General features: G+C 44.5%; 1 protein-coding gene across 2 annotated transcripts in view; it reads right to left on the bottom strand.

The window, feature by feature from the left end:
• The window catches only part of LOC115192547 (A disintegrin and metalloproteinase with thrombospondin motifs 10), a 68,800-nt gene extending 42,988 nt beyond the window's left edge, over positions 1-25,812 (bottom strand). The window contains exons 1-7 of one of the 2 annotated variants that reach the window (XM_029751174.1): positions 25,582-25,812; positions 21,365-21,743; positions 7,422-7,792; positions 3,392-3,551; positions 2,926-3,128; positions 2,352-2,435; positions 826-971 (exon numbers count right to left, since the gene is read on the bottom strand). In XM_029751174.1, the coding sequence (XP_029607034.1) occupies positions 826-971; positions 2,352-2,435; positions 2,926-3,128; positions 3,392-3,551; positions 7,422-7,792; positions 21,365-21,470 (1,070 nt within the window). In that variant the 5' untranslated portion in view covers positions 21,471-21,743; positions 25,582-25,812. Of the gene's footprint in view, positions 1-825; positions 972-2,351; positions 2,436-2,925; positions 3,129-3,391; positions 3,552-7,421; positions 7,793-21,364; positions 21,744-25,581 lie in introns of those variants that run through there. The other variant, XM_029751175.1, reaches the window with a different exon arrangement.

Here is a 25,812-nt window from a genome sequence, read left to right as displayed (position 1 = left end):
TTTTCAATCCCTCTTTGATAAAAGTTTTCATATAAAGAACCTATTTTCACAGATCAAACATCCCAAGGCACTCCAAGAAAAGAGAATACAAGCGAGTAGGAACAGGGGCCCATGCATGGGCAGAGCAGCGTTTTTCAGTGAATGGTGCTCTGTTGTATCTCTCTACAGTATTGTGTTACTGCTGTTGCTGTTTTCCCCCTAAATAGAGCGCCTCACTATTTCTGAAACTATACTTTGCTTCCTTGGCCCGGCTCAGGGCTGTCAGATTCAAGGCAGCTGTACTCTGATTCCTTCTCTCTCTCTCTCTCTCTCTCTCTCTCTCTCTCTCTCTCTCTCTCACTACCTCTTTCGTTCTTTCTCCCTCCCTCTCCACAGCGTTCTCCCTCCAGATGCTCAGTTGAGCAGAACAGCCTAGGTTTCGTCACTCCAGACAGGACCAGACACAAACGCACACTTGGCAAAAATGAGAGGCCATGGGGCAAGAGAAGGAGCCAGTGAACTCAGAGGGCAGAATATGGAGTCAGTTCTTACTAAAACCCTAATCCAAAGAAGAATAAATTGAGCACAATATATTATATTTTCCAATAGACTCAATAGTGGATCGTTAAGGAATTAGGCTAGAGAGGGTTTAATTATGTGCATTGACAATGCTAGCTTGTGCCTTTGGGTACTAAGAGCAGTATTCTGTCTTATGATCTGTGCACTTATCTCGAATTCTTGCGCAAGTCTCCCATTGAGGTCAATGAATTACTTATGTGAAAGTCTGAGTTGCGCATGCTTATCTCACTGAATCCCTAAGAATGTTCCGGTTCTGTGAGTGCTGACCTGGTGATGAGCACGGCAGTGTCGTGTTGAGCGATGCCGTTGTCTGGGATGGCATTCCCGTTGCCATTCCGGTTCTGGATGGATTTCTGCCACTTACAGAAGCTGTCCAGCGACTTCCCTGCATGGTGGTTGATCTCTAGAGTCGGCTGACAGAGACAGAGAGGGAATACAAACTGAAATCAACATAATCTGGAAGTGTACAGTGAAATAATCAAATGACTGTATAATCACCTTCAGGTTTTCATAGATGTGCCACTTTTACTATCGGCAATGACCTGACAATAATTTACAAGCCAGAAGGAGTAATGAGACATACATTCCCCATGTGGACCAATAATACATTTTTACTACATAAACAGAATTTACCAGTTCAACCATAGCTGTGCAATGAGCCTAGTATTAGGCAGCCCAGCCCTCTGCCACGGGGCTATTGGACTGAGCTGATGAGGACAGGAGCTCCCTCTGCTTTACTCTCTCGCTGCCATTAGCCGCCTTGGCAGAGGGGAGGGAATGCTCTCCTGGCCACAGCTGGGTAAGGTCCGTAACACAGGAATGCCCATGGTGGTGACATAACTAGTAATTGTCTCATCCCACAATCCTTCATCTTTGGGCTCAGTGGGCTGGCTAGTCTATTTTGTTTTCCAGGGGCAGTTTTCAGCTGGAAATGACAGACCCGCTCCACTCTTCTCAGCGAGACTACTTTTGGTCTTACCCCAACCTCAACAGACCGAACAGCAAGAATAATACTAATACTACTGCTAATGATCATAACATTTATTTATTCATTTCTTTCTTTGTCAGATGACATATGCCCGGGGCAAATTACAGGGGATTATTTTCAGCTGTCTAGTATGAATCACACAGGTTGTTATTAGACTGCCACAGTGTCTTCACCGCAAAACCACTAGTCCCCCTCTAATACCATTTGAATCATCCGTACGAAGGCTTATTAGGTCCACATTACGCCAGAGAGTGTAACCCTGTCCTGGCACTCAGTTTGACCGCATGCCGTTAGCAGCACGGGGCCTGGCTGACTGGCCTGGTGGACTGGACCGGGACCAAGCACTGACATGACCTTCATGTCAATCCCCAGGCAGCAGGTGGATAGGACACCGGACCACAGTGAGGCGCGCCTGCCTGCCCGCCCGCCCCAGCTTCATATTTAGCTTTTTATTTTTATATGCACTTTTTCTAGAGCCCTTTTTTTCTAGTGTGCGTCATATCAACGACCCGAGAGGTCACCAGCAACAACAAATGCAGTCATGGCTGGGCTGCTTGGCAGGTCGCTCTCTCTCCACTGCCACAAACGGCTCCGCTTACAAGACAGTTTCCACCGAGAGCAGGGGAGGAAAGACACTTAAGCCAAGAATTTGACACAAACAAGGAGCTCATAGATGCTGGCCCGGGAAACCAAGCTGGACTGGACTGGGATGCGGAGCAGAGCAGAGGCAGGGTGGATGGATGCAGACTCCACTGAGTCCATTGAAAGGCAGAGATTTTTCCGGAATGGGTCTAGAAGAGAATACCTGGTCCTCCATGAGCAGGATGAGGCGGGTCACCACGATGTTCACTGCGTTCCCCAGGCTAGAATCCTGGAACAGTTTGGCAACCTGACCTCCAGGGAAACAAGAAAAGACCAGTCTTAAAAAGAGCTGACACATCATTCATCACTACCACTTACAACCCAAGGGAAAGACACTTGTCATTATTGACACAACTCGTGTAATTTGGGTTACTTTACAATGTGCTTCTGTAGTTTCCTCTGAATGGGCTTTTGTGACAGGATGGATGCAGAACAGTAAAATAAGGCCAACCATTCATTAAAGGCATTCCAGACATGAGTGTGTGTGTAGCCATCTGAGCGACAGGGTGTGAAGTGATATCCTGTAAAAGGAATACTACCGCAGATGTCATGACCTCAGCTACACTATCTGCAGGTGAAGACAGGAGAACCATTCAACACAGTAACAGCAATCCTAGACTCAATCCTCAACACAGACACAATAAAGTTGGACAATAGGAGATTATGGGGCTTTTTCAAAATGTTCACGACTTTTCCACCCTGCCAGTTGTAGTGATCTGACTCGATGTGAAACTTACAATATTCATGACAGCCAGGATGTACTGCTCGATGTCCCGGCGGCCGTGGTACCCCACCATCATCTTGTCGGCCACCACCAGTGTTTCTACGTAGCGCTCTCTGCTCACAGACCTCTTCAGGGGCAGCTGGCCTCGGCCGATGGGGTTGGGAGGTGTCTTCAGAGTCCTCTGCCACCAGGCCATGCCTTTACCTGGCTTCTCATCTGAGACACAGTCACACAGACAGAGATGGGGCTGATGGTACTGATAGAGGAAAGGGTACACTATCTGATAAGAGCCACTCCACAACATTTTGACTGATGGTAAGAGTGACATTAAGGTGAATGTTTTAAAACGAGGTTATTATGCCCTGTAAACTGAGACTGCTGTACAGAGTATCATAAACTATGCTGATCCAATCGTAACCTGTGAAACATGCAAGTTTAAAGGGTTCTGTTGTGCCCAGTACCCAGACAGCTCTACCTACCGATGACCCCACAGGATTGGTCCATGTACTGGTGGCGAAGAGATGACCTCTTGTAAACCACATGGGGTCGGCCCTTTCCCCTCTCCGCCCTTGTGAGGTTTTCGGCCGGGGTCAGAGGCTCGACGAGGTACTCTTCACCGCCCGCCACGATCACCCCCTGCTGGAAAAGCCAGGGGCCCTCTGAAGGTTGGTGACATGCACGGAAGTCCCTATCGCTGCTGTCTGTCAGGCCATTTACAGTAGCACTGTCTACAGCCAGCCCTATGTCACCTCACCTCCCCTCAGATACACTACACTGACACTCACACAAAACTCACACACATTCACATACAGCACATACGCACACACACATAACACACACACGCATACCGACACAACACATACACGCACACACACACACACTTTTACACTCATCATTTGCTGTTGCTACTCTGTTCTTTATTTTAATCTTATTATTATCTATCCTGATGCCTAGTCACTATACCCTGCCTTCATGTACATCTCTACTTCAAATACCTTATTATTATCTACCCTGATGCCTAGTCACTTTACCCTGCCTTCATGTACATCTCTACCTCAAATACCTTATTATTATCTATCCTGATGCCTAGTCACTATACCCTGCCTTCATGTACATATCTACCTCAAATACCTTATTATTATCTATCCTGATGCCTAGTCACTTTACCCTGCCTTCATGTACATATCTACCTCAAATACCTTATTATTATCTATCCTGATGCCTAGTCACTTTACCCTGCCTTCATGTACATATCTACCTCAAATACCTTATTATTATCTATCCTGATGCCTAGTCACTATACCCTGCCTTCATGTACATATCTACCTCAAATACCTTATTATTATCTATCCTGATGCCTAGTCACTTTACCCTGCCTTCATGTACATCTCTACTTCAAATACCTTATTATTATCTATCCTGATGCCTAGTCACTATACCCTGCCTTCATGTACATATCTACCTCAAATACCTTATAATTATCTATCCTGATGCCTAGTCACTTTACCCTGCCTTCATGTACATATCTACCTCAAATACCTTATTATTATCTATCCTGATGCCTAGTCACTATACCCTGCCTTCATGTACATATCTACCTCAAATACCTTATTATTATCTATCCTGATCCTAGTCACTATACCCTGCCTTCATGTACATATCTACCTCAAATACCTTATTATATATCCTGATGCCTAGTCACTTTACCCTGCCTTCATGTACATATCTACCTCAAATACCTTATTATTATCTGTCCTGATGCCTAGTCACTATACCCTGCCTTCATGTACATATTTACCTCAAATACCTTATTATTATCTACCCTGATGCCTAGTCACTATACCCTGCCTTCATGTACATATCTACCTCAAATGCCTTATTATTATCTATCCTGATGCCTAGTCACTTTACCCTGCCTTCATGTGCATATCTACCTCAAATACCTTAATATTATCTATCCTGATGCCTAGTCACTTTACCCTGCCTTCATGTACATATCTACCTCAAATACCTTATTATTATCTATCCTGATGCCCAGTCACTTTACCCTGGCTTCATGTACATATCTACCTGAAATACCTCGTACCTCTGCATATTGATCTGGTACTCCCTGTATATAGCTCCACATTGATCTGGTACTGGTACTCCCTGTATATAGCTCCACATTGATCTGGTACTGGTACTCCCTGTATATAGCTCCACATTGATCTGGTACTGGTACTCCCTGTATATAGCGCCACATTGATCTGGTACTGGTACTCCCTGTATATAGCTCCACATTGATCTGGTACTGGTACTCCCTGTATATAGCTCCACATTGATCTGGTACTGGTACTCCCTGTATATAACTCCACATTGATCTGGTACTGGTACTCCCTGTATATAGCTCCACATTGATCTGGTACTGGTACTCCCTGTATATAACTCCACAGTGATCTGGTACTGGTACTCCCTGTATATAGCTCCACATTGATCTGGTACTGGTACTCCCTGTATATAACTCCACAGTGATCTGGTACTGGTACTCCCTGTATATAGCTCCACATTGATCTGGTACTGGTACTCCCTGTATATAGCTCCACATTGATCTGGTACTGGTACTCCCTGTATATAACTCCACAGTGATCTGGTACTGGTACTCCCTGTATATAGCTCCACATTGATCTGGTACTGGTACTCCCTGTATATAGCTCCACATTGATCTGGTTCTGGTACTCCCTGTATATAACTCCACATTAATCTGGTACTGGTACTCCCTGTATATAACTCCACAGTGATCTGGTACTGGTACCCCCTGTATATAGCTCCACATTGATCTGGTACTGGTACTCCCTGTATATAACTCCACATTGATCTGGTACTGGTACTCCCTGTATATAACTCCACATTGATCTGGTACTGGTACTCCCTGTATGTAGCTCCACATTGATCTGGTACTGGTACTCCCTGTATATAACTCCACATTGATCTGGTACTGGTACTCCCTGTATATAACTCCACAGTGATCTGGTACTGGTACTCCCTGTATATAGCTCCACATTGATCTGGTACAGGTACTCCCTGTATATAGCTCCACATTGATCTGGTACTGGTACTCCCTGTATATAGCTCCACATTGATCTGGTACTGGTACTCCCTGTATATAACTCCACATTGATCTGGTACTGGTACTCCCTGTATATAGCTCCACATTGATCTGGTACAGGTACTCCCTGTATATAACTCCACATTGATCTGGTACTGGTACTCCCTGTATATAACTCCACATTGATCTGGTACTGGTACTCCCTGTATGTAGCTCCACATTGATCTGGTACTGGTACTCCCTGTATATAACTCCACATTGATCTGGTACTGGTACTCCCTGTATGTAACTCCATTCTTGTGTATTTTATTTTATTCCTCTAGTGTTACTATTTTTATTATACATTTTAACTCTGCGTTGTTGGGAAGGGCTCGTAAGCATGCATTTCACGGTTAGGTCTACATCCGTTGTATCTGGTGCATGTGACAAATACATTTTTACTGGATTTGATTTGAAACAGTACATACTGTAACTATCCCTGGCCTGGATGATAATTATATCAGTCTCTCATCAGCCTGGGCCTAAACAAACACAGGCTCTCACCTCTCTCCTAAACTGTTCTGTAGGTCAAATACATAGGGAGAGTGATCCTATCTGAGTGGGGATTCATGAGTCTTTCCACAGAGAGGAGATGGGGAGACGCTGAAACACTTCCTCTGATTAGATCTCTTGGCTGCAGCCTCCGAGGGTCACACTGAGTCTCTACAATAGCGGCGCACTTTCAGAGTGCACCTAATCCTGTAATGTGTTTAGTGATGCTCTCGTGGACACACAGCGGATTCCCTGCTGAATTAAGTTATGCTAGTCTGACCACAAGTAATTATGTGTGGGGTTTATTAACACTTTGTGAGCAGATTAAATCCTTGGTTGTATTTACCCCTGTTATTATGGACCCAATTAGTTATTAGCTGTAAAGACATCACAAGAATCAATGGACTAGGAGAATGCTTTCATCTGTCAAAAGGCATATTGGAATTGTATTATTTGACTGATTTCATTATATCAAAAGGGTCTGCCGTGGGCGGTGGTGCTAGCTGGCTACTGAATGGTCGAGACGTACAACTGTGAACATGCCTTAGTGATGTTATGAGTTGTGACCAGCAGTGGAAGTCTGGTGATAAGAATGGGCTTTGGTAATCCCTTGTTTACGCAGGTGCATTACTGTTCCAGGCCTAGAATAGTATGTGGCCAGACAGATGCCCTGGTCTAGTCCAGGCTCAGAGCTAACCTAGTACACTGAATCATAATGTTACACTCAGAGGAATCCTCTGGACCTCCATTAGCCCTGGGTCCCCTGAGGCCAAGGACAACAGCACAACAACACAACAGGGCAACAAGACAACAGGAAATTAGGACAACAAGACAAGAGACTATAGGACAACAGGCCAGTGGTGTTAGCAGTACTAGATGGGTCAGGTTCTTACCAGGCCGTTACAGTTGCTGAGAGCCACCATGCTGGAGTGGGGCTGACCCTGCAGGTGGCCTACATAGAGACACTGGGGGGCATAAGGGTGGCTCCAGGCCAGACGGCCCCTCCTCCAGTACTCCACACGGAACTGGTGGGACAGCAGTCCCCCCTGCAGGGTCAAGTTGAGGAAGAAGTTAGTTTTGGGGGTGGAGAGTTGGTAGTACAGCTGGGACGGGTCCTGTTGCTGGTCCTCAGCACTGCGGCGGCTCCGCCGGTAGTGGTTGGGGCTGTCTGCACCCCCATCCTCTGTGTCCAGGGTCTCGCCCTGCGGCCCCACGCGAACCGGGATGACAATTTCATACTGGCCCAGGCTGGACAGGAACGCAGCTGGACAGAGACAGAGAGAGGAGTGAGAGAGAGACAGTGCACAAAGGTCAAATTTGACATTTCAATTAAACTTCGGTAAAATATACAGTATGTGTATTATCATCGAGGCATAAAGCTCTCGAGGACAGGCCAGAGTCAGTCGTGATTGGTGAGATTCTTGAGGACTTCTCAGTCTACGCTATCCCTCCCAAGGCCAAAGGATGTCTCCATGGCAACCCTGAAATGGTATACTTCCTGTCTCCGGCTTTGCGCCCGGAGATTTATTGTCCAAACACGACGCTCCAAACACTGCACTAACAGGGGAAAGGTAAACAGTAATGAGCCCAGTTTTCTTCAAGGCCTTTTGCCTTGTTTTGTGGAGAAACAGCCCTCCCCACTGAGAGTAAACAGGCAGGGATTAGTGTCTATACCTTGCGTCTACGTGGCCAGGCCAGCATAAATAAACAGCAAGCACCATTACAGCTCCCCAGACCCCTCCAACCCCTAGACCCATTTCACATCCTTCAGCACATTCTGCAACGGCCAGTTATAGGAGCTTTGAATAACTCCCCTACACCATTTTAGACAACATACACAAATTGCCCCACATAAAAAGTAGTATTTTCATGGTATTTACACAGGAAAGCCTCATGGAGGGCTGGAGTGGACTGGGCAGCATTCAGATAAAATAGATTGTTTCAAAAGTCTACTGTACCCCCACTCTCCCCTCCTCTATCCCCCCTCCACCCCTCCGTGGTTCCACAGCTGTACAGCTGCTCCGCATGCCCTGCTTGCCTGCCTGCCTGCTTTGTTCTGTGGCTCTCTCTCTGCAGCGCAGCAGTAATCTGTCCAGACACAGCCACCTGATAAGCCTGTCTAATTAATGAGTGTGAGGCAGCTAGTGGGCTGACTTGGCTCCACCACTGTTTTCATAAGGCTGCCATACGGCTGTCAGTCCTCTCCCTATGAACTGTGCCCACATGTGCAGGGTACTTCTAAAGGGAAATATGGCTGGTACAATGGAAATGAGGGGAGCAAAGTAGTCTGTACAGTATAAGAGTACAGTAGGTCTTAGTCTGGTCTGAAGGGTCGCATGGCGTCTGATCCTCTCCCAGGTCCCCTACTGGTTCAGAGACCCAGACATCTATAGGTCATCACACAGTGTTCATGATATCACCAGACAACATTGGGCATAAAACTGATGGAAAGCTGCTCCCAGCTCTATGGCACCACAGGGCGAACCATTCCTCAGATTATTTTGATCTATTATCAAATCACCAGGAGGAAGAAACTATCATTACTTACCAATAAACACAACCAGTAAAACAGAGAGGCCCATAAAAGAGTGTTCACCTTTTATCAAATAAACTGCCATACACACTACCCAGGATTTGGTTTATTTGAGCTTTTAGAAGAAAGGAACCTTTAATTAGCCTCTTTAAAAATAGAAAAGGAAACGAGAACAGTGGCCCTTTTTACTGTAACGTTCCCAGAGAGGCTACTACCTCCCTTTCTCTTTCTCGCTCTCTCTCTCTGCACCAGATGTGCTGCAGCTGTCTCTAGATTGGGCAGAGTGGTGAGAGGCTCTCTGGTCTCTCTCTCTCCAGTCTGTCATCCATGCCTGGCTGAAAGAGTCAATCTTAGCCTCAGTCACCATAGGGCCCTGTCAGCAGTTCCTCTACTCAATGCTCATAACTCTGCTCTCAGCTCTGTCTGCCCTGTCTGTCTGTCACCATCTCTGTCTCCCTCCATGTCTCCTTGTCTGTCAGTATTTATGCCAGTCTGTGTCTGTCTGCCTGTCTATATCTGTCGGCCTGTCTGTCTGTTGGCCTGTCTATCTGCCTGTCAGCCAGTCTGTCTGTCTGTCTCTCGGCCTGTCTGTCTGTCTGTCTGTCATGGCTTGGCCTGGGACAGTTGACTGTCTGAGTTATGAGACTGTGGTGCGGCTCCTCAGACTGAGGGAAAAGTTATACACATATACAGTGCATTAGGAAAGTATTCAGATCCCTTGACTTTTTCCACATTTTGTTACATCACAGTCTTATTCTAAAAGTGATTAAATTACATGCTTTCCTCATCAATCTACACTAGAGGTCGACCGATTAATCAGCATGGCTGATTAATTAGAGTCGCTAAAAAGTTTTCATAACAATCGGTAATGGGCCTTTTTGGGCGCCGATTATGGCCGATTACATTGAAATCCACGAGGAAACTGCGTGTTACACGAGTGCAGCGTCAAAAGGACCTTGTGGCTGCAAGGAGCCAAGGTAAGTTGCTAGCTAGCATTAAACTTAACTTGTAAAAAAACAATCAATCTTCACATAATCACTAGTTAACTACATGTGGTTGATGATATTACTAGGTTAACTAGCTTGTCCTGAGTTGCATATAATCAATGCGGCGCCTGTTAATTTATCATCGAATCACAGCCTCAAAATGGAGCTCTTTGGCATCAACTCAACTCGCCGTGTTTGGAGGAGGAGGAATGCTGCCTATGACCCCAAGAACACCATCCCCACCGTCAAACATGGAGGTGGAAACATTATGCTTTGGGGGTGTTTTTCTGCTAAGGGGACAGGACAACTTCACCGCATGAAAGGGATGATGGACGGGGCCATATACCGTCAAATCTTGGGTGAGAACCTCCTTCCCTCAGCCAGGGCATTGAAAATGGGTCATGGATGGGTATTCCAGCATGACAATGACCCAAAACACACGGCCAAGGCAACAAAGGAGTGGCTCAAGAAGAAGCACATTAAGGTCCTGGAGTGGCCTAGCCAGTCTCCAGACCTTAGTCCCATAGAAAATCTGTGGAGGGAGCTGAAGGTTTGAGTTGCCAAACGTCAGCCTCGAAACCTTAATGACTTGGAGAAGATCTGCAAAGACGAGTGGGACAAAATCCCTCCTGAGATGTGTGCAAACCTGGTGGCCAACTACAAGAAACGTCTGACCTCTGTGATTGCCAACAAGGGTTTTGCCACCAAGTACTAAGTCATGTTTTGCAGAGGGGTCAAATACTTATTTCCCTCATTAAAATGCAAATCATTTTATAACATTTTTGACATGCGTTTTTCTGGATTTTTTTGTTGTTATTCTGTCTCTCACTGTTCAAATAAACCTACCATTAAAATTATAGACTGATCATTTCTTTGTCAGTGGGCAAACGTACAAAATCAGCAGGGGATCAAATACTTTTTTCCCTCACTGTAAGTGTCTTATATCGGCTGAAAGCTTAAATTCTTGTTAATATAACTGCACTGTCCAATTTACCTTTTTTATATCCTAAAAAGGTCCATATAGCATGCACGATCCATTTTGTATTTCCACTCATTCAATTTGCAAAGAAAGGAATCTGTGAAAATCTAACCCTAAATGTTGTTTCAACCAGTCAAATCACGTTCGTATGTATTCCTCGGAGATCCTAGAGCGTAACCAGACTTCACTATATCGTTAGGGGTGTAGTATATCCTATAGGACACCAAATTTGGTCAGAGAGCGACGCCTTCATGGCACGCCAATGACGCGGTCGGTTTTCACTTGATCGACTGTAATTTTGTCAAATAAGCACCAATCGGGGTCAAACAAAGCTAGCTAGATAGCCAATGAGCTGGGCTTTATGGGAGTATCTGTATCGGAAACCCTGTATCTGTCGGGAAATGTAGCTGCTAACCTTGTGCAACAGCCAGCCGTTTCCTTTTGGACAACAATTATAAGAATATGGAGAGTTATGAGGTTATGAAAACTGGTTGTTTGCAAATGTTGAACTTATAATGTGGCTACTAATACTGGAAAAGCTAAATCAAAGTCCAAGTATACAGATTTGACAATATTCTTGCAGAAAAAATGTAATATGAATGTAAATGCCTGGGTGACTTCACACTAAATGTCATGTAGTTTGCTCATACTTCAAGTTATGCATCTGAAACTTTGCACATACACTGCTGTCATCTTGTGGACACCATCGGAATTACAACCAGAGTGATGGCTAGACGTGGGACCATTCTGTTGCATTTCAAAGATGGTGGTAGAAAAAAAACGGTTGTTTTTTTCTTTGTATTTTCTTCTACCAGATCTATTGTGTTATATTCTCCGACATTCAATTCACATTTCCACTAATTTCAAGTGTTTCCTTTCCGGCGCTGACAAAGATGGCCGCCTCGCTTCGTGTTCCTAGGAAACTATGTAGTATTTAGCTTTTTTATGTGTTATGTCTTACATTGTTACCCCAGGTAATCTTAGGTTTTACTACATACAGTCGGGAGGAACTATTGGATATAAGAGCAACGTCAACTCACCAACATTACGACCAGAAATACGACTTTCCCGAAGCGGATCCTCTGTTTGGCCCACCACCCAGGACAATGGATCGGATCCCAGCCGGCGAGCCAAAACAACGGCGCTGCAGAAGAAGGGGCAGACGGAGCGGTCTTCTGGTCAGGCTCCGTAGACGGGCACATCGCGCACCACTCCCGAGCATACTACCCGCCAATGTCCAGTCTCTTGACAACAAGGTAGACGAAATCCAAGCAAGGGTAGCATTCCAGAGAGACATCCGAGACTGTAACGTTCTTTGTTTCACAGAAACATGGCTCACTCGAGACACACTATCTGAGTCGGTACAGCCACCTGGTTTCTTCACGCATCGCGCCGACAGAAACAAGCATCTCTCTGGTAAGAAGAAGGGTGGGGGTGTATGCCTTATGATTAACGAGACGTGGTGTGATCATAACAACATACAGGAACTCAAGTCATTTTGTTCACCTGACTTAGAATTCCTCACTATCAAATGCCGACCGCATTATCTACCAAGAGAATTCTCTTCGATTATAATCACAGCCGTGTATATCCCCCCCCCAAGCAGACACATCGACGGCTCTGAAAGAACTTCATTGGACTCTATGTAAACTGGAAACCACATATCCTGAGGCTGCATTTATTGTAGCTGGGGATTTTAACAAGGCTAATCTGAAAACAAGGCTCCCAAAATTCTATCAGCATATCGGTTGTGCTACCAGGGCGGGCAAAACCCTAGACCACTATTATTCTAACTTCCGTGACGCATATAAGGCCCTCCCCCACCCTCCCTTTGGAAAAGCTGACCACGACTCCATTTTGTTGCTCCCAGCCTATAGACAGAAGCTAAAACAGGAAGCTCCCGCTCTCAGGTCTGTTCAACGCTGGTCCGACCAATCGGATTCCACCTTTCAAGATTGCTTCGATCACGTGGACTGGGATATGTTCCGCATTGCTGCGAACAACAACATTGACGAATACGCTGACTCGGTGTGCGAGTTCATTAACAAGTGCATTGGTGATATCGTACCAACAGCGTCTATTAAAACATTCCCCAACCAGAAACCGTGGATTGATGGCAGCATTCGCGCAAAACTGAACGCGCGAACCACTGCTTTTAATCAGGGCAAAGCGACCGGAAACATGACCGAATATAAACAGTGTAGCTATTCCCTCCGCAAGGCAATCAAACAAGCTAAGCGTCAGTACAGAGACAAAGTGGAGTCGCAATTCAACGGCTCAGACACGAGAGGTATGTGGCAGGGTCTACAGTCAATCACGGACTACAAAAGAAAAATCAGCCCCGTCGCGGGTCACGATGCCTTGCTCCCAGACAGACTAAAAAACTTTTTTGCTCGCTTTGAAGACAATACAGTGCCACTAACACGGTCCGCTACCAAAACCTGTGGGCTCTCCTTCACTGCAGCCAACGTGAGTAAAACATTTAAATGTGTTAACCCACGCAAGGCTGCAGGCCCAGACGGCATCCCAGGCCGTGTCCTCAGTGCATGCGCAGACCAGCTGGCTGGTGTGTTTACACACATATTCAATCAGTCCTTATCCCAGTCTGCTGTCCCCACATGCTTCAAGAGGGCCACCATTGTTCCTGTTCCCAAGAAAGCTAAGGTAACTGAGCTAAATGACTACCGCCCTGTAGCACTCACTTCCGTCATCATGAAGTGCTTTGAGAGACTAGTCAAGGACCATATCACCTCCACCCTACCTGACCCCTTAGACCCACTTCAATTTGCTTACCGACCCAATAGGTCCACAGATGACGCAATCGCCATCACACTGCACACTGCCCTACCCCATCTGGACAAGAGAAATACCTATGTAAGAATGCTGTTCATCTATTACAGCTCAGCATTTAACACCATAGTACCCTCCAAACTCGTCATTAAGCTCGAGACCCTGGGTCTCGACCCTGCCCTGTGCAACTGGGTCCTGGACTTCCTGATGGGCCGACCCCAGGTGGTGAGGGTAGGTAACAACATCTCCACCCCGCTGATCCTCAACACTGGGTCCCCACAAGGGTGCGTTCTCAGCCCTCTTCTGTACTCCCTGTTCACCCACGACTGCGTGGCCATGCACGCATCCAACTCAATCATCAAGTTTGCAGACGACACTACAGTGGTAGGCTTGATTACCAACAATGACGAGACGGCCTACAGGGAGGAGGTGAGGGCTCTCGGAGTGTGGTGTCAGGAAAATAACCTTGCACTCAATGTCAACAAAACAAAAGAGATGATCGTGGACTTCAGGAAACAGCAGAGGGAGCAGCCCCCTATCTACATTGACGGGACAGGAGTGGAGAGGGGGGAGAGTTTTAACTTCCACGGCGTACACCTCACGGACAAACTGAAATGGTCCACCCACACAGACAGCGTGGTGAAGAAGGGGCAGCAGCGCCTCTTCAACCTCAGGAGGCTGAAGAAATTTGGCTTGTCACCAAAAACACTCACAAACTTTTACAGATGCACAACCGAGAGCATCCTGTCGGGCTGAATCTCCGCCTGGTACGGCAGCTGCTCCACCCATAACCGGAAGGCTCTCCAGAGGGTAGTGAGGTCTGCACAACGCATCACCGGGTGCAAACTACCTGCCCTCCAGGACACCTACACCACCCGATGTCACAGGAAAGCCAAAAAGATCATCAAGGACAGCAACCACCCGAGCCACTGCCTGTTCACCCCGCTAACATCCAGAAGGCGAGGTCAGTACAGATGCATCAAAGCTGGAACCGAGAGACTGAAAAACAGCTTCTATCTCAAGGCCATCAGACTGTTAAACAGCCATCACTAACATTGAGTGGCTGCTGCCAACATACTGACTCAACTCAAGCCACTTTAATAATGGGAAAATTGATGTAATCAATTTATCACTTGCCACTTTATATTATTTATATTAGATAATGTTTACATAACCTACATTATTCATCTCATATGTATATACTGTACGCCATACCATCTACTGCATCTTGCCATCTTGATGTAATTAGATGTATCACTAGCCACTTTAAACAATGCCACTTTATATAATGTTTTCATAACATACATTACTCATCTCATATGTATATACTGTACTCGATACCATCTACTGCATCTTGCCATCCTGATGTAATGTATCACTAGCCACCTTAAACAATGCTGCTTTATATGTTTTCATACCCTACAATATTCATCTCATATGTATATACTGTACTCCATACCATCTATTACATCTTGTCTATGCCGTTCGGCCATCACTCATTTATATATTTTTATGTACATATTCGTATTCATTCCTTTACACTTGTGTGTATAAGGTAGTTGTTGTGGAATTGGTAGATTACTTGTTAGATATTACTGCATGGTCGGAACTAGAAGCACAAGCATTTCGCTACACTTGCATTAACACCTGCTAACCATGTGTATGTGACAAATACATTTGATAAAGATAAATGGTACCAAGAATATGCATATCCTTGCTTCAGGGCCTGAGCTACAGGCAAACAAAAGCACATTCGCAAAAAAAATCGCAAAAAAAGCACACTCGTTTCACAAATGTCCCTAACCATAAACATCAATACCTTTCTTAAAATGAATACACAGAAGTATATTTTTTTAAACATGAATATTTAGTTAAAAGAAATTCATGTTAGCAGGCAATATTAACTAAGGGAATTGTGTCACTTCTCTTGTGTTCAGTACAAGCAGAGTCAGGGTATAAACAACAGTTTGGGCCCGCCTGGTTCGTTGCGAACTGTGTGAAGATCGTAATTAATTTGCCAGAATTTTACATAATTATGACATAACATTGAAGGTTGTGCAATGTAACAGCAATATTTAGACTTAGGGTTGCCACCCATTCGATAAAATACGGAACGGTTCCGTATTTCACTGAAAGAATAAACGTTTTGTTTTCTAAATGATAGTTTCCAGATTTGACCTTATTAATGACCAAAGGCTCGTATTTCTGTGTTTATTATATTATAATTAAGTCTATGATTTGATATTTGATAGAGCAGTCTGACTGAGCGGTGGTAGGCAGCAGCAGGCTCATAAGCATTCATTCAAACAGCACTTTACTGCGTTTTGCCGGCAGCTCTTAGCAATTCTAGAAGCACAGCGCTGTTTATGACTTCAAGCCTATCAACTCCTGAGATTAGGCTGGCAATACTAAAGTGCCTATAAGAACATCCAATAGTCAAAGGTATATGAAAAACAAATGGTATAGAGAGAAATAGTCGACACGTCATAATTCCTATAATAACTACAACCTAAATCTTCTTAACTGGGAATATTGAATAACTGGGAATATTGAACCACCAGCTTACATATGTTCACATGTTCTGAGCAAGGAACTTAAACGTTAGCTTTTTTACATGGCACATATTGCACTTTTACTTTCTTCTCCAACACTGTGTTTTTGCATTATTTAAACCAAACTGAACATGTTTCATTATTTATTTGAGGCTAAATAGATTTTATTTATGTATTATATTAAGTTAAAATAAAAGTGTTCATTGTTCATTCAGTATTGTTGTAATTGTCATTATTACAAATATATATATAAAAATTGGCCGATTAATCGGTATCAGCTTTTTTTGGCCCTCCAATAATTGGTATCGGTATCGGCATTGAAAAATCATAATCGGTCAACCTCTAATCTACACACAATACCCCATAATGACAAAGTGAAAACAGGTTTTTAGACATTTTAGCAAATGTATTAAAAATATGAAACAAAAATACCTTATTTATACAAGTATTCAGACCTTTTGCTATGAGACACAAAATTGAGCTCAGGTGCATTCTGTTTCCATTGATCATCCATGTGAAGTTTCTACAACTTGATTGGAGTCCACCTGTGGTAAATTCAATTGATTGGACATGATTTGGAAAGGCACACACCTGTCTATATTAGGTCCCACAGTTGACAGTGCATGTTAGAGCAAAAACCAAGCCATGAGGTCGAAGTAATTGTCCGTAGGTCTCCGACACAGGATTATGTCAAGGCACAGATCTGGGGAAGGGTACCAAAAAATGTCTGCAGCATTGAATGTCCCCAAGAACACACTGGCCTCCATCATCAAGACTCTTCCTAGAGCTGGCACGCCCAGCCAATCTGAGCAATCGGGGGAGAATGGCCTTGGTCAGGGAGGTGACCAATAACCCGATGGTCACTCTGACAGAGCTCCAGCGTTCCTCTGTGGAGATGGGAGAACCTTCCAGAAGGACAACCATCTCTGCAGCACTCCACCAATCAGGCCTTTATGGTAGAGTGGCCAGACGGAAGCCACTCCTCAGTAAAAGGCACATGACAGCCCACTTGGAGTTTGCCAAAAGGCACCTAAAGGACTCTCAGACCATGAGAAACAAGATTCTGTGGTCTGATGAAACCAATATTGAACTCTTTGGCCTGAATGCCAAGCGTCACCTGGCATCATCCTTATGGTGAAGCATGGTGGTAGCATCATGCTGTGGCGAAGTTTTTCAGCGGCAGGGAGACTAGCCAGGATCGAGGGAAAGATGAACAGAGAAAAGTACAGAGAGATCCTTGATGAAAACCTACTCAAGGGCGGTCAGACTGGGGTGAAGGGTCAACTTCCAACAGGACAACGACCCTAAGCACACAGCCAAGAAAATGCAGGAGTGTCTTCGGGACAAGTCTCTGAATGTGGTTGAGTGGCCCAGCCAGTGTCCGAACTTGAACCCGATCGAACATCTCTGGAGAGACCTGAAAACAGCTGTGCAGCGATGCTCCTCATCCAACCTGACAGAGCTTGAGAGGATCTGCAGAGAAGAATGGGAGAAACTCCCCAATTACAGGTGTACCCAAGAAGACTCGTGGCTGTAATCGCTGCCAAAGGTGCTTCAACAAAGTATTGAGTAAAGAGTCTGAATATTTATGTAATGTGATATTTTATTTTTTATTTTTATGTGCAAAAATGTCTAAAAAACTGTTTTTGCTTTGTCATTATGGGGTATTGTGTGTAAATTGATGAGGGGGGGAACAATTTAATCTGTTTTTAAAAAAGGCTGTAGCATAACAAAATGTGGAAAAAGTCAAGGGGTCTGAATACTTTCCGAATGCACTGTACATACAGTACCAGTCAAAAGTTTGGACACACCTACTCATTCAAGGGTTTTTCTTTATTTTTAACATTTTCTACATTGTAGAATAATAGTGAAGACATCAAAACTATGAAGTAACACATATGGAATCATGTAGTAACCAAAAAAGTGTTAAACAAATCAAATATATTTTATATTTGAGATTCTTCAAAGTAGCCACCCTTTGCCTTGATGACAGTTTGCACATTCTTGCCATTATCTCAACCAGCTTCATGAGGTAGTCGCCTGGAATGCATTTCAATTAACAGGTGTGCCTTGTTAAAAGTTAATTTGTGGAATTTCTATCCTTTTTAATGCGTTTGAGCCAATTAGTTGTATGGTGACAAGGTAGGGGTGGTATACAGAAGATAGCCCTATTTGGTAAAAGACCAAGTCCATATTATGGCAAGAACAGCTCAAATAAGCAAAGAGAAATGACAGCCCATCATTACTTTATTAAGACATGAAAGTCAGTCAATACGGAAAATTTGAAGAACTTTTGAAGTTTCTTCAAGCGCAGTCGCAAAAACCATCAAGCGCTATGATGAAACTGGCTCTCATGAGGACCGCCACAGGAAAGGAAGACCCAGTGTTACCTCTGCTACAGAGGTTCATTAGAGTTAACAGCACCTCAGATTGCAGACCAATTAAATGCCTCACAGAGTTCAAGTAACAGACACATCTCAACATCAACTGTTCAGAGGACATTGCGTGAATCAGACCTTCATGGTCGAATTGCTGCAAATAAACCACTACTAAAGGACACCAATAGAAGAAGAGACTTGCTTGGGCCAAGAAACACGAGCAATGGACTTAGACCGGTGGAAATCTGTCCTTTGGTCTGATGAGTCCAAATTTGAGATTTTTGGTTCCAACCGCTGTGTCTTAGTGAGACGCAGAGTAGGTGAACGGATGATCTCCACATGTGTGGTTCCCACCGTGAAGCATGGAGGCAGAGGTGTGATGGTGCTTTGCTGGTGACACTATCTGTGATTTATTTAGAATTCAAGGCACACTTAACCAGAATCGCTACCACAGCATTCTGCAGCGATACGCCATCCCATCTGGTTTGCGCTAGTGAGACTATCATTTGTTTTTCAATAGGACAATGACCCTCCACACCTCCAGTCTGTGTAAGGGCTATTTTACCAAGAAGGAGAGTGATGGAGTGCTGCATCAGATGACCTGGCCTCCACAATCCCCCGACCTCAACCCAATTGAGATGGTTTGGGATTAGTTGGACCGCAGAGTGAAGGAAAAGCAGCCAACAAGTGCTAAGCATATGTGGGAACTTCTTCAAGACTGTTGGAAAAGCATTCCAGGTGAAGCTGGTTGAGAGAATGCCAAGAGTGTGCAAAGCTGTCATCAAGGGAAAGGGTGGCTACTTAGATGAATCTAAAATCTAAAATATATTTTGATGTGTTTAACACTTTTGTGGTTACTACATGATTCCATATATTTTATTTCATAGTTTTGATGTCTTCACTATTATTCTACAATGTAGAAAATAGTAAAAATAAAGCAAAACCCTTGTGTCCAAACTTTTTACTGGTACTGTATGCATTTCATGAAATGGTTTAATAACCCTGAACTAAATGACTTAATGCCACTACCACGATGGCTTACCTCATTATTCACTTATTTCAAGGGAAAAGGGAGAGAATATTTTTTCTAAAATAAAACAATTCTCCAACTACGCCATGTCTGCATATTTGTCCTCTCTGTCTTTTAAATAAACACAAAGACACTGGCCAAATATACTCTGCAACTTGTCTAGAACTGCAGCAGCAAATATAGGCAGATTTCATGCCCTCAGCAAATTTCCCATTTTCTAATTCTGTTTTTGTTGAAGATTTTAATCTAGAATGACTTAAAGGGTTTACCATTCTGTGAGATAACAACTTACACTTGGCCAGGAGTCAATATCCATTGTGGGAGACATGACTAGCGTGGAGGAATCTAACAGTGGCGCTGTAATGTATAAGGCCAGACGTACTGCAATTGAATTTCAAACCATTAACAAATTAAGCTATGACCAACTTGTTGCATTTTCCAGTGAATAGTTGTGATAAATGCTAGCTAATAAAAAAAATATTACCGTCAATCATCAATAGAGCTGGTTTCATTTTTGGGTTAGAAAAGTGTCCAACTGGCCTCCCGAGTGGCGCAGTGGTCTAAGGCACTGCATCGCAGTGCTTGAGGCATCACTACAGACCCAGGTTTGATCCCAGGCTGTGTCACAACCGTCCGTGACCGGGTGTCCCATAGGGCGGCACACAATTGGCCCAGCGTCGTCCGGGTCGGGGGGGGGGGGGGCTTTACTTGGCTCATCGCACTCTAGCGACTCCTTGTGGCGGGCCAGGTGCCTGCAGGCTGACTGAGCTCGTCAGTTGAACGGTGTTTCCTCTGACACATTGGTGCAGCTGGCTTCCGGGTTAAGCTGGCGGGTGTTAAGAAGCGTGGTTTGGCGGGTCATGTTTCGGAGGACACATGATTCGACCTTCGCCTCTCCTGAACCCTTTGGGGAGTTGCAGTGATGAAACAAGATCATAATTGGATTGCAATTGGATATCACAAAATTGAGGAGAAAAAGGGGGTAAAATACAACAACAACAAAAATTACACAAAAAAGTGTCCTTCTAGAGCTTAGTTTAAACAGAGAACCTAAATGAATGGGCCTGTGGTGGTTTTTAAGGAAGCAGTGTGGCAGACAATTGGAAACATGACGTACAGGGTGCAGAGGTTAAGCATAGGAAATACACAATCAGTGCCTTGTTCTGCATGACAAGCCATGGACACTCTGGGTATTTACGTCCAAGCCTAAATGGGATTGGCCTGGCTGAGGAGTGGTGGGGTTGGGGTTAGGGGGTTGGCACATGGCTCTCTGTCTCTGGAGTTGATTTGTGAGAGCAGGGTTCAAGTTTAGCAGGGCCACTGCCCTGGTGTGGGGGTCAGGTTAGAAGACGCCCTCCCCACTGTATGGAACAGCTCATTGAATTGGTCCTTTACCTGTTTGAGTGAGGCACCAGGGCTGGAAATGTTGAAGCACTTTCACAGTTCAGGATAGGGAATAATACAATATGATAGTAATAATAGCATACTGCAATCATACTGTATATTCAGAATAAACATTTACACATTTAAACATGTCCATTTATGTCAAACAGAAGAGAAGAAAATAGTCGACCTGATCTCTGCTCACCTTGTGACTGGGTGAACTTTTCAGCAGTCTGACTTTCTGCGACCTCGGTGGCAACCATGACGATGATGACAACAATGCAGGCCAAGGTCCTCCATAGCATTTCCATGGTTACTACAGCAAGCTTCAGTGCGGTCCCCAGGCCTCTGTCCCAACATGTCTTCTGCCCTCTGATGCCCCTCGCTCACCAATGGGACGCAGTGCACTCAAGGGCCATGGCAGCAGGATAGACCTCTAGAGACTGGACTGGAGAGCTCTGGACACACAGCCTCTCAGCTTCCGTCTCTCTGGTTGAACCACGGTCAGGAGAAGATTCTGATAGAGAGACTGTCTCTGAGCACAGCAGCAGCAACAGCGGACTCTATAATGTACTGTGGCCTCCCTGTGGAAGAGAAACAGGTTAGTGTGAGGGGAGAGTGGGGAGGGAGAGAGAGAGAGCATGAGATCCACCTGACCCAAATGGTCCCCCTCTGACAACACAAATATATCTAGTCTGTAGTCAGTGCCTCATAAACAGCCATCTCCCACTGCGTCTTCAGCTAATCAATCATTCCTCCTGTCACAGGAAAACTGTGGCTGACAATCTGACGACTAGGGTTTGCAAGTCTCGACCTGGGGGCCCCTGTGTCTATTTTAGTGGTCTGAAAGGAGTTAAAGCAGAAAGGAAGACATTGATCTTTTAAAACGCTGTGCTTAGGCTGAGCAGGGTTGGAAGTGGGTGCTATGTCAATCGCTGTGGAGGAAAATGACACAATTTGAGAGAAGCAGCGGGTTTCTTCCACACTCACTCTGGGCCTAATGTGGCCTGGCCCCATTACAGGATAGAGCCAGACACACAGCGAGAATAGGCCATTAGCCACAGATCAGGCTTTTGTTGGGAGATCAAAAATGGCCTTTGAAAAGCAACATTGGTTATTATTACATTAAAACACTGAAGATGTCCTTTTCCCCATCGCACTTTGAAGTGTACAGAGGAGTTAAAAGCCTGGATGAAGAGGAGTCCTATTTACAGTAACATTGTGACTTTTGTTCCTAAGCCTCTTGGCAATGTCACTGAGAGGTCCAAACCCAATCTTTGATACCGTTCCCTGCCACACTGCCCACCTCCCTCCCTCCATTCCCCCTCTATTGCTCTCTCAGTGTGTCTGAGTAAAGAACAGAGAGCAGAGACACTGGCTCAGATAGGATGGCTGGCGGCAAACCAACTGTAGGCAAAGGTAATCGGAAGCAGATGGGAAATGATTTGGCGACGAGCGTGAGGGAACAAGTTGCTTGCCTCCTGACAAAAAAATTACTAACAGGGAGTTCAAAGCTCAAGGGGCTGAAAGAGAGATGGGAGAGAGTGTGCTGTTCAGTCCAGCTGGGAGGGCCATTCTTGAATACTAACACACTGGTTATGAATATGTGTAGGTGTGTGTTTGTATTTGGATGTGTAGGTGTGTATTTGTATTTGTGTGTGTGTGTGTATGTGTATATGTGTTTGGAAGCCCTCACAAGGATAGTAAAACAAGGAAAGTGGGGACATTTCGCCGGTCCCCACATGAAAAAAAGCTACTTTAGGGTTAGGTGTTAGGGTTAGGAGTTAGGGGTTAGGTTAAGGGTTAGGTTTAGGGTTAGGGAAAATATGATTTTGAATGAGAATGAATTGTTTGGTCCCCACAAGGATAGTAAAAAAAAGTGTGTGTGTGTGAGAGAGAGAGGGGGCAGTCCCCCCCCCCCGACACAGAGAGGTAAGTGCGATAGATGTAGGCTTAATGTGCCTCTGGTTCCCTGGGTCCCAGTGTTGCAGTGCAGCAGTTCATGGTATAATACAGTCCTAAAACACTAAGGGGGCTTTGTGTTCCAACTTAAATGTGGAGCAACTGTAAACCCCTCTCCTCTCTCCATCTCCACAGCCCTCCCTCCCTCCCTCTCTTCACCCCCTTCCGAACCCCTCCCTCCAGGCTTCTTTCAGTAATTTCCTGCTAGGCCAAACTCTCTTTTATTTCCATTACATCTTGTTGGAGTCTAATTTTATTGTGGGGTTATTACACTTGCAGAAATATACCAAATGTGTTCATTAAACTATTTCTCATCTTGTTTACTTAATCGGACCCCCTATGATTGCCTTTGTGTTTTTAAACAAGGCTACTTAAAAGCTTTACTGACTGTCTTCAAGTTCTCCCTACACTAACTAAATCCTTGCTCAGTTAGGAAACATAACAAACATTTGGTTGAATGGGGATTTTCACAATCTCTTGAAAGTGATTTTGTCATTTGTCTTTGGGGGTCTGTTTTGCAACAGTTTTCCTTTCAGAAAGATAATATTGATGTGTTAAGCTTTTCAACATATCTACTGCATTGGAAAAGGCAGTGAAAAGTATGTTTTTGCAGACTATCTATAGTGATGCTGCCAGGAAGCGTCCAGACAGAATTGAAAATACTAAACAAACACATATGACTCGCTCAATGTAAAGGCTCTCTAAGAAATGCAGATGCTAAATGTCCCCTGCTCAGCTCTTAACACCACCCTCACTGTGCTCCTCTGAAGAAACAACTATGATTGTCCACTCCCCCTCTCTCTCCTTTCTGATATCAGACTGACTCTTCACTCCCTCATATTATGTCATTTCTGAGTTATATTCAAGTAGGGGAGAGTGTGGCCTCTTCACTATACTGTAAACACATCAACACTAAGTGAAAGCTGGGAACTCATGCAACACATAGCCCAGATACTTGTATCCCCCTGACAGCAGTCATTCCCTCAGAAGTGGCTTTGAAAAGCAAGCTCAATTCAAATGACTCCTCCATGTTAAGCCTTCCACAACAAACAACAGATGAGGTGATACAAATAATAGGGAGAATAAAGCAAGGGATCTCAGTCTAAACACTAGTGGCATTCCTCGTTCCAAAAAAAACAATCTGGAGATGAAAAGGGTGAACATAAACAATTAGGCTTGTCAGACAGCCAAGGATGCGCACTCTGAAAATGAGCCATGGTCTAAGACAATATTTTCTGAGAGCTGGCTTCAGGTGGGCTGAGTCAGTCAGCAACTCTAGACCGTACAGAAGAGAGGCAGTTTAAGCCTTGAGTTCTTGAGTTTCATATTTCTCATGCTACATACTCACAGACAAAGACAGACTACAGATTTGTCCATTCTCCTCAGCCAGTTGAGAGAGACCTAGGTACCTCACATGCAGATCAAACACTGGGCAGCCCTACCATGGTGAAGCTGCTGGATGTGAAAGGCATTTACAATATGACCAAAACATCAATACGTTTTGTGACACAAATCCTTTCCATACATTTTTTGTTAATTTAACCAAGCAACACCAACATTGGATTTTGTTACAAAAGAGGCCACAAGCCTAATGTCAGCACTAGTTCACTTCTGGGTCAGTGTCATAAATCTGATCATTGGCTGAGGAAGAGGAGCACTATGGGGGGGGGGGGGGTATCTGTATGGACTGCTTGTACCAGATATACAACTCTGTGTTCAATGTTCAATGAATCCCTATGCAACTCCTTCAAGGTACTTGATTTGTGTTTTTTTTGTAAAATATTCGTTTGAGGTGTGTGTGTACGAGAGAGAGACAGAGAGAGTGACAGACAGATATCACCCAAACACACAAATATTCATCAAACACATTTAAACAGTGCAGTAGTTTACTGATGTCTTGAAGAATCCACTTCTGCCTATTCTTTCTCCAACTCTTGCAGGAGCATTGCTTGCTCCTTCGCCAGTCAGAAATCCTCATAAGACTATGGGCATGTGCCATTTGACACTACATGCTGCTGCTCCCAGGCATCAGACAAGCACCGTCTCTCATCGCCCACGACCTATGGGTTCAGCTTTTCAAATAACAGTATCCATTTCACTCAACTATATGGGGAAAGTGTTTTGGATCCATGACAGTTTCTTCATTAACCTTAACGAAATTAAACAAAGAAATACCACCGACAATGGTGTTAATATACAATTCAAAATATTCTACTTTACTGAGAAATCAACCCCATCCCAAAATATCATGGTCTGACTCTACCTGATAATTCCATGGTCCTTTTCGAGTTGTGAAAAATTACTGTAAATAGCTGTAAAATCGATATGGAAGACTTCTAAAGAAGTCGTCAAGCATTTTTGCGGAATGGACTGTGCTCTCATAGTACAGCCTACAGAGAAGTTCACACTAGGTTTACAAAAGATGCGTTTAAAATAAGTTTTAAAATGAGAGTCCAGTACCTTTTTCTTATCCCTGTCCAGGTTCACTATGGTTGCCTCTCAGGGTTTCCGATGTCTTTCTCCTGTTCTCCTTTAAGACGTGTCAGTTGCCTTGAAAAGTTATGTCTGTATTGAGCCGAGGATCGTAGATGAGTGGACCTCTCCTGCTCCCAGGGTCCCACTGCCACAGCGACGCGGTGGATGCCTGCTCGTTCGCTCGCTCTCACTGCTGCGTACTAGACCAGGAAGTGA

The sequence above is a fragment of the Salmo trutta genome, chromosome 4, assembly GCF_901001165.1.
Source record: "Salmo trutta chromosome 4, fSalTru1.1, whole genome shotgun sequence".
Classification (NCBI taxonomy): domain Eukaryota; kingdom Metazoa; phylum Chordata; class Actinopteri; order Salmoniformes; family Salmonidae; genus Salmo; species Salmo trutta.
This window is presented reverse-complemented; position numbering and strand designations above follow the sequence as displayed.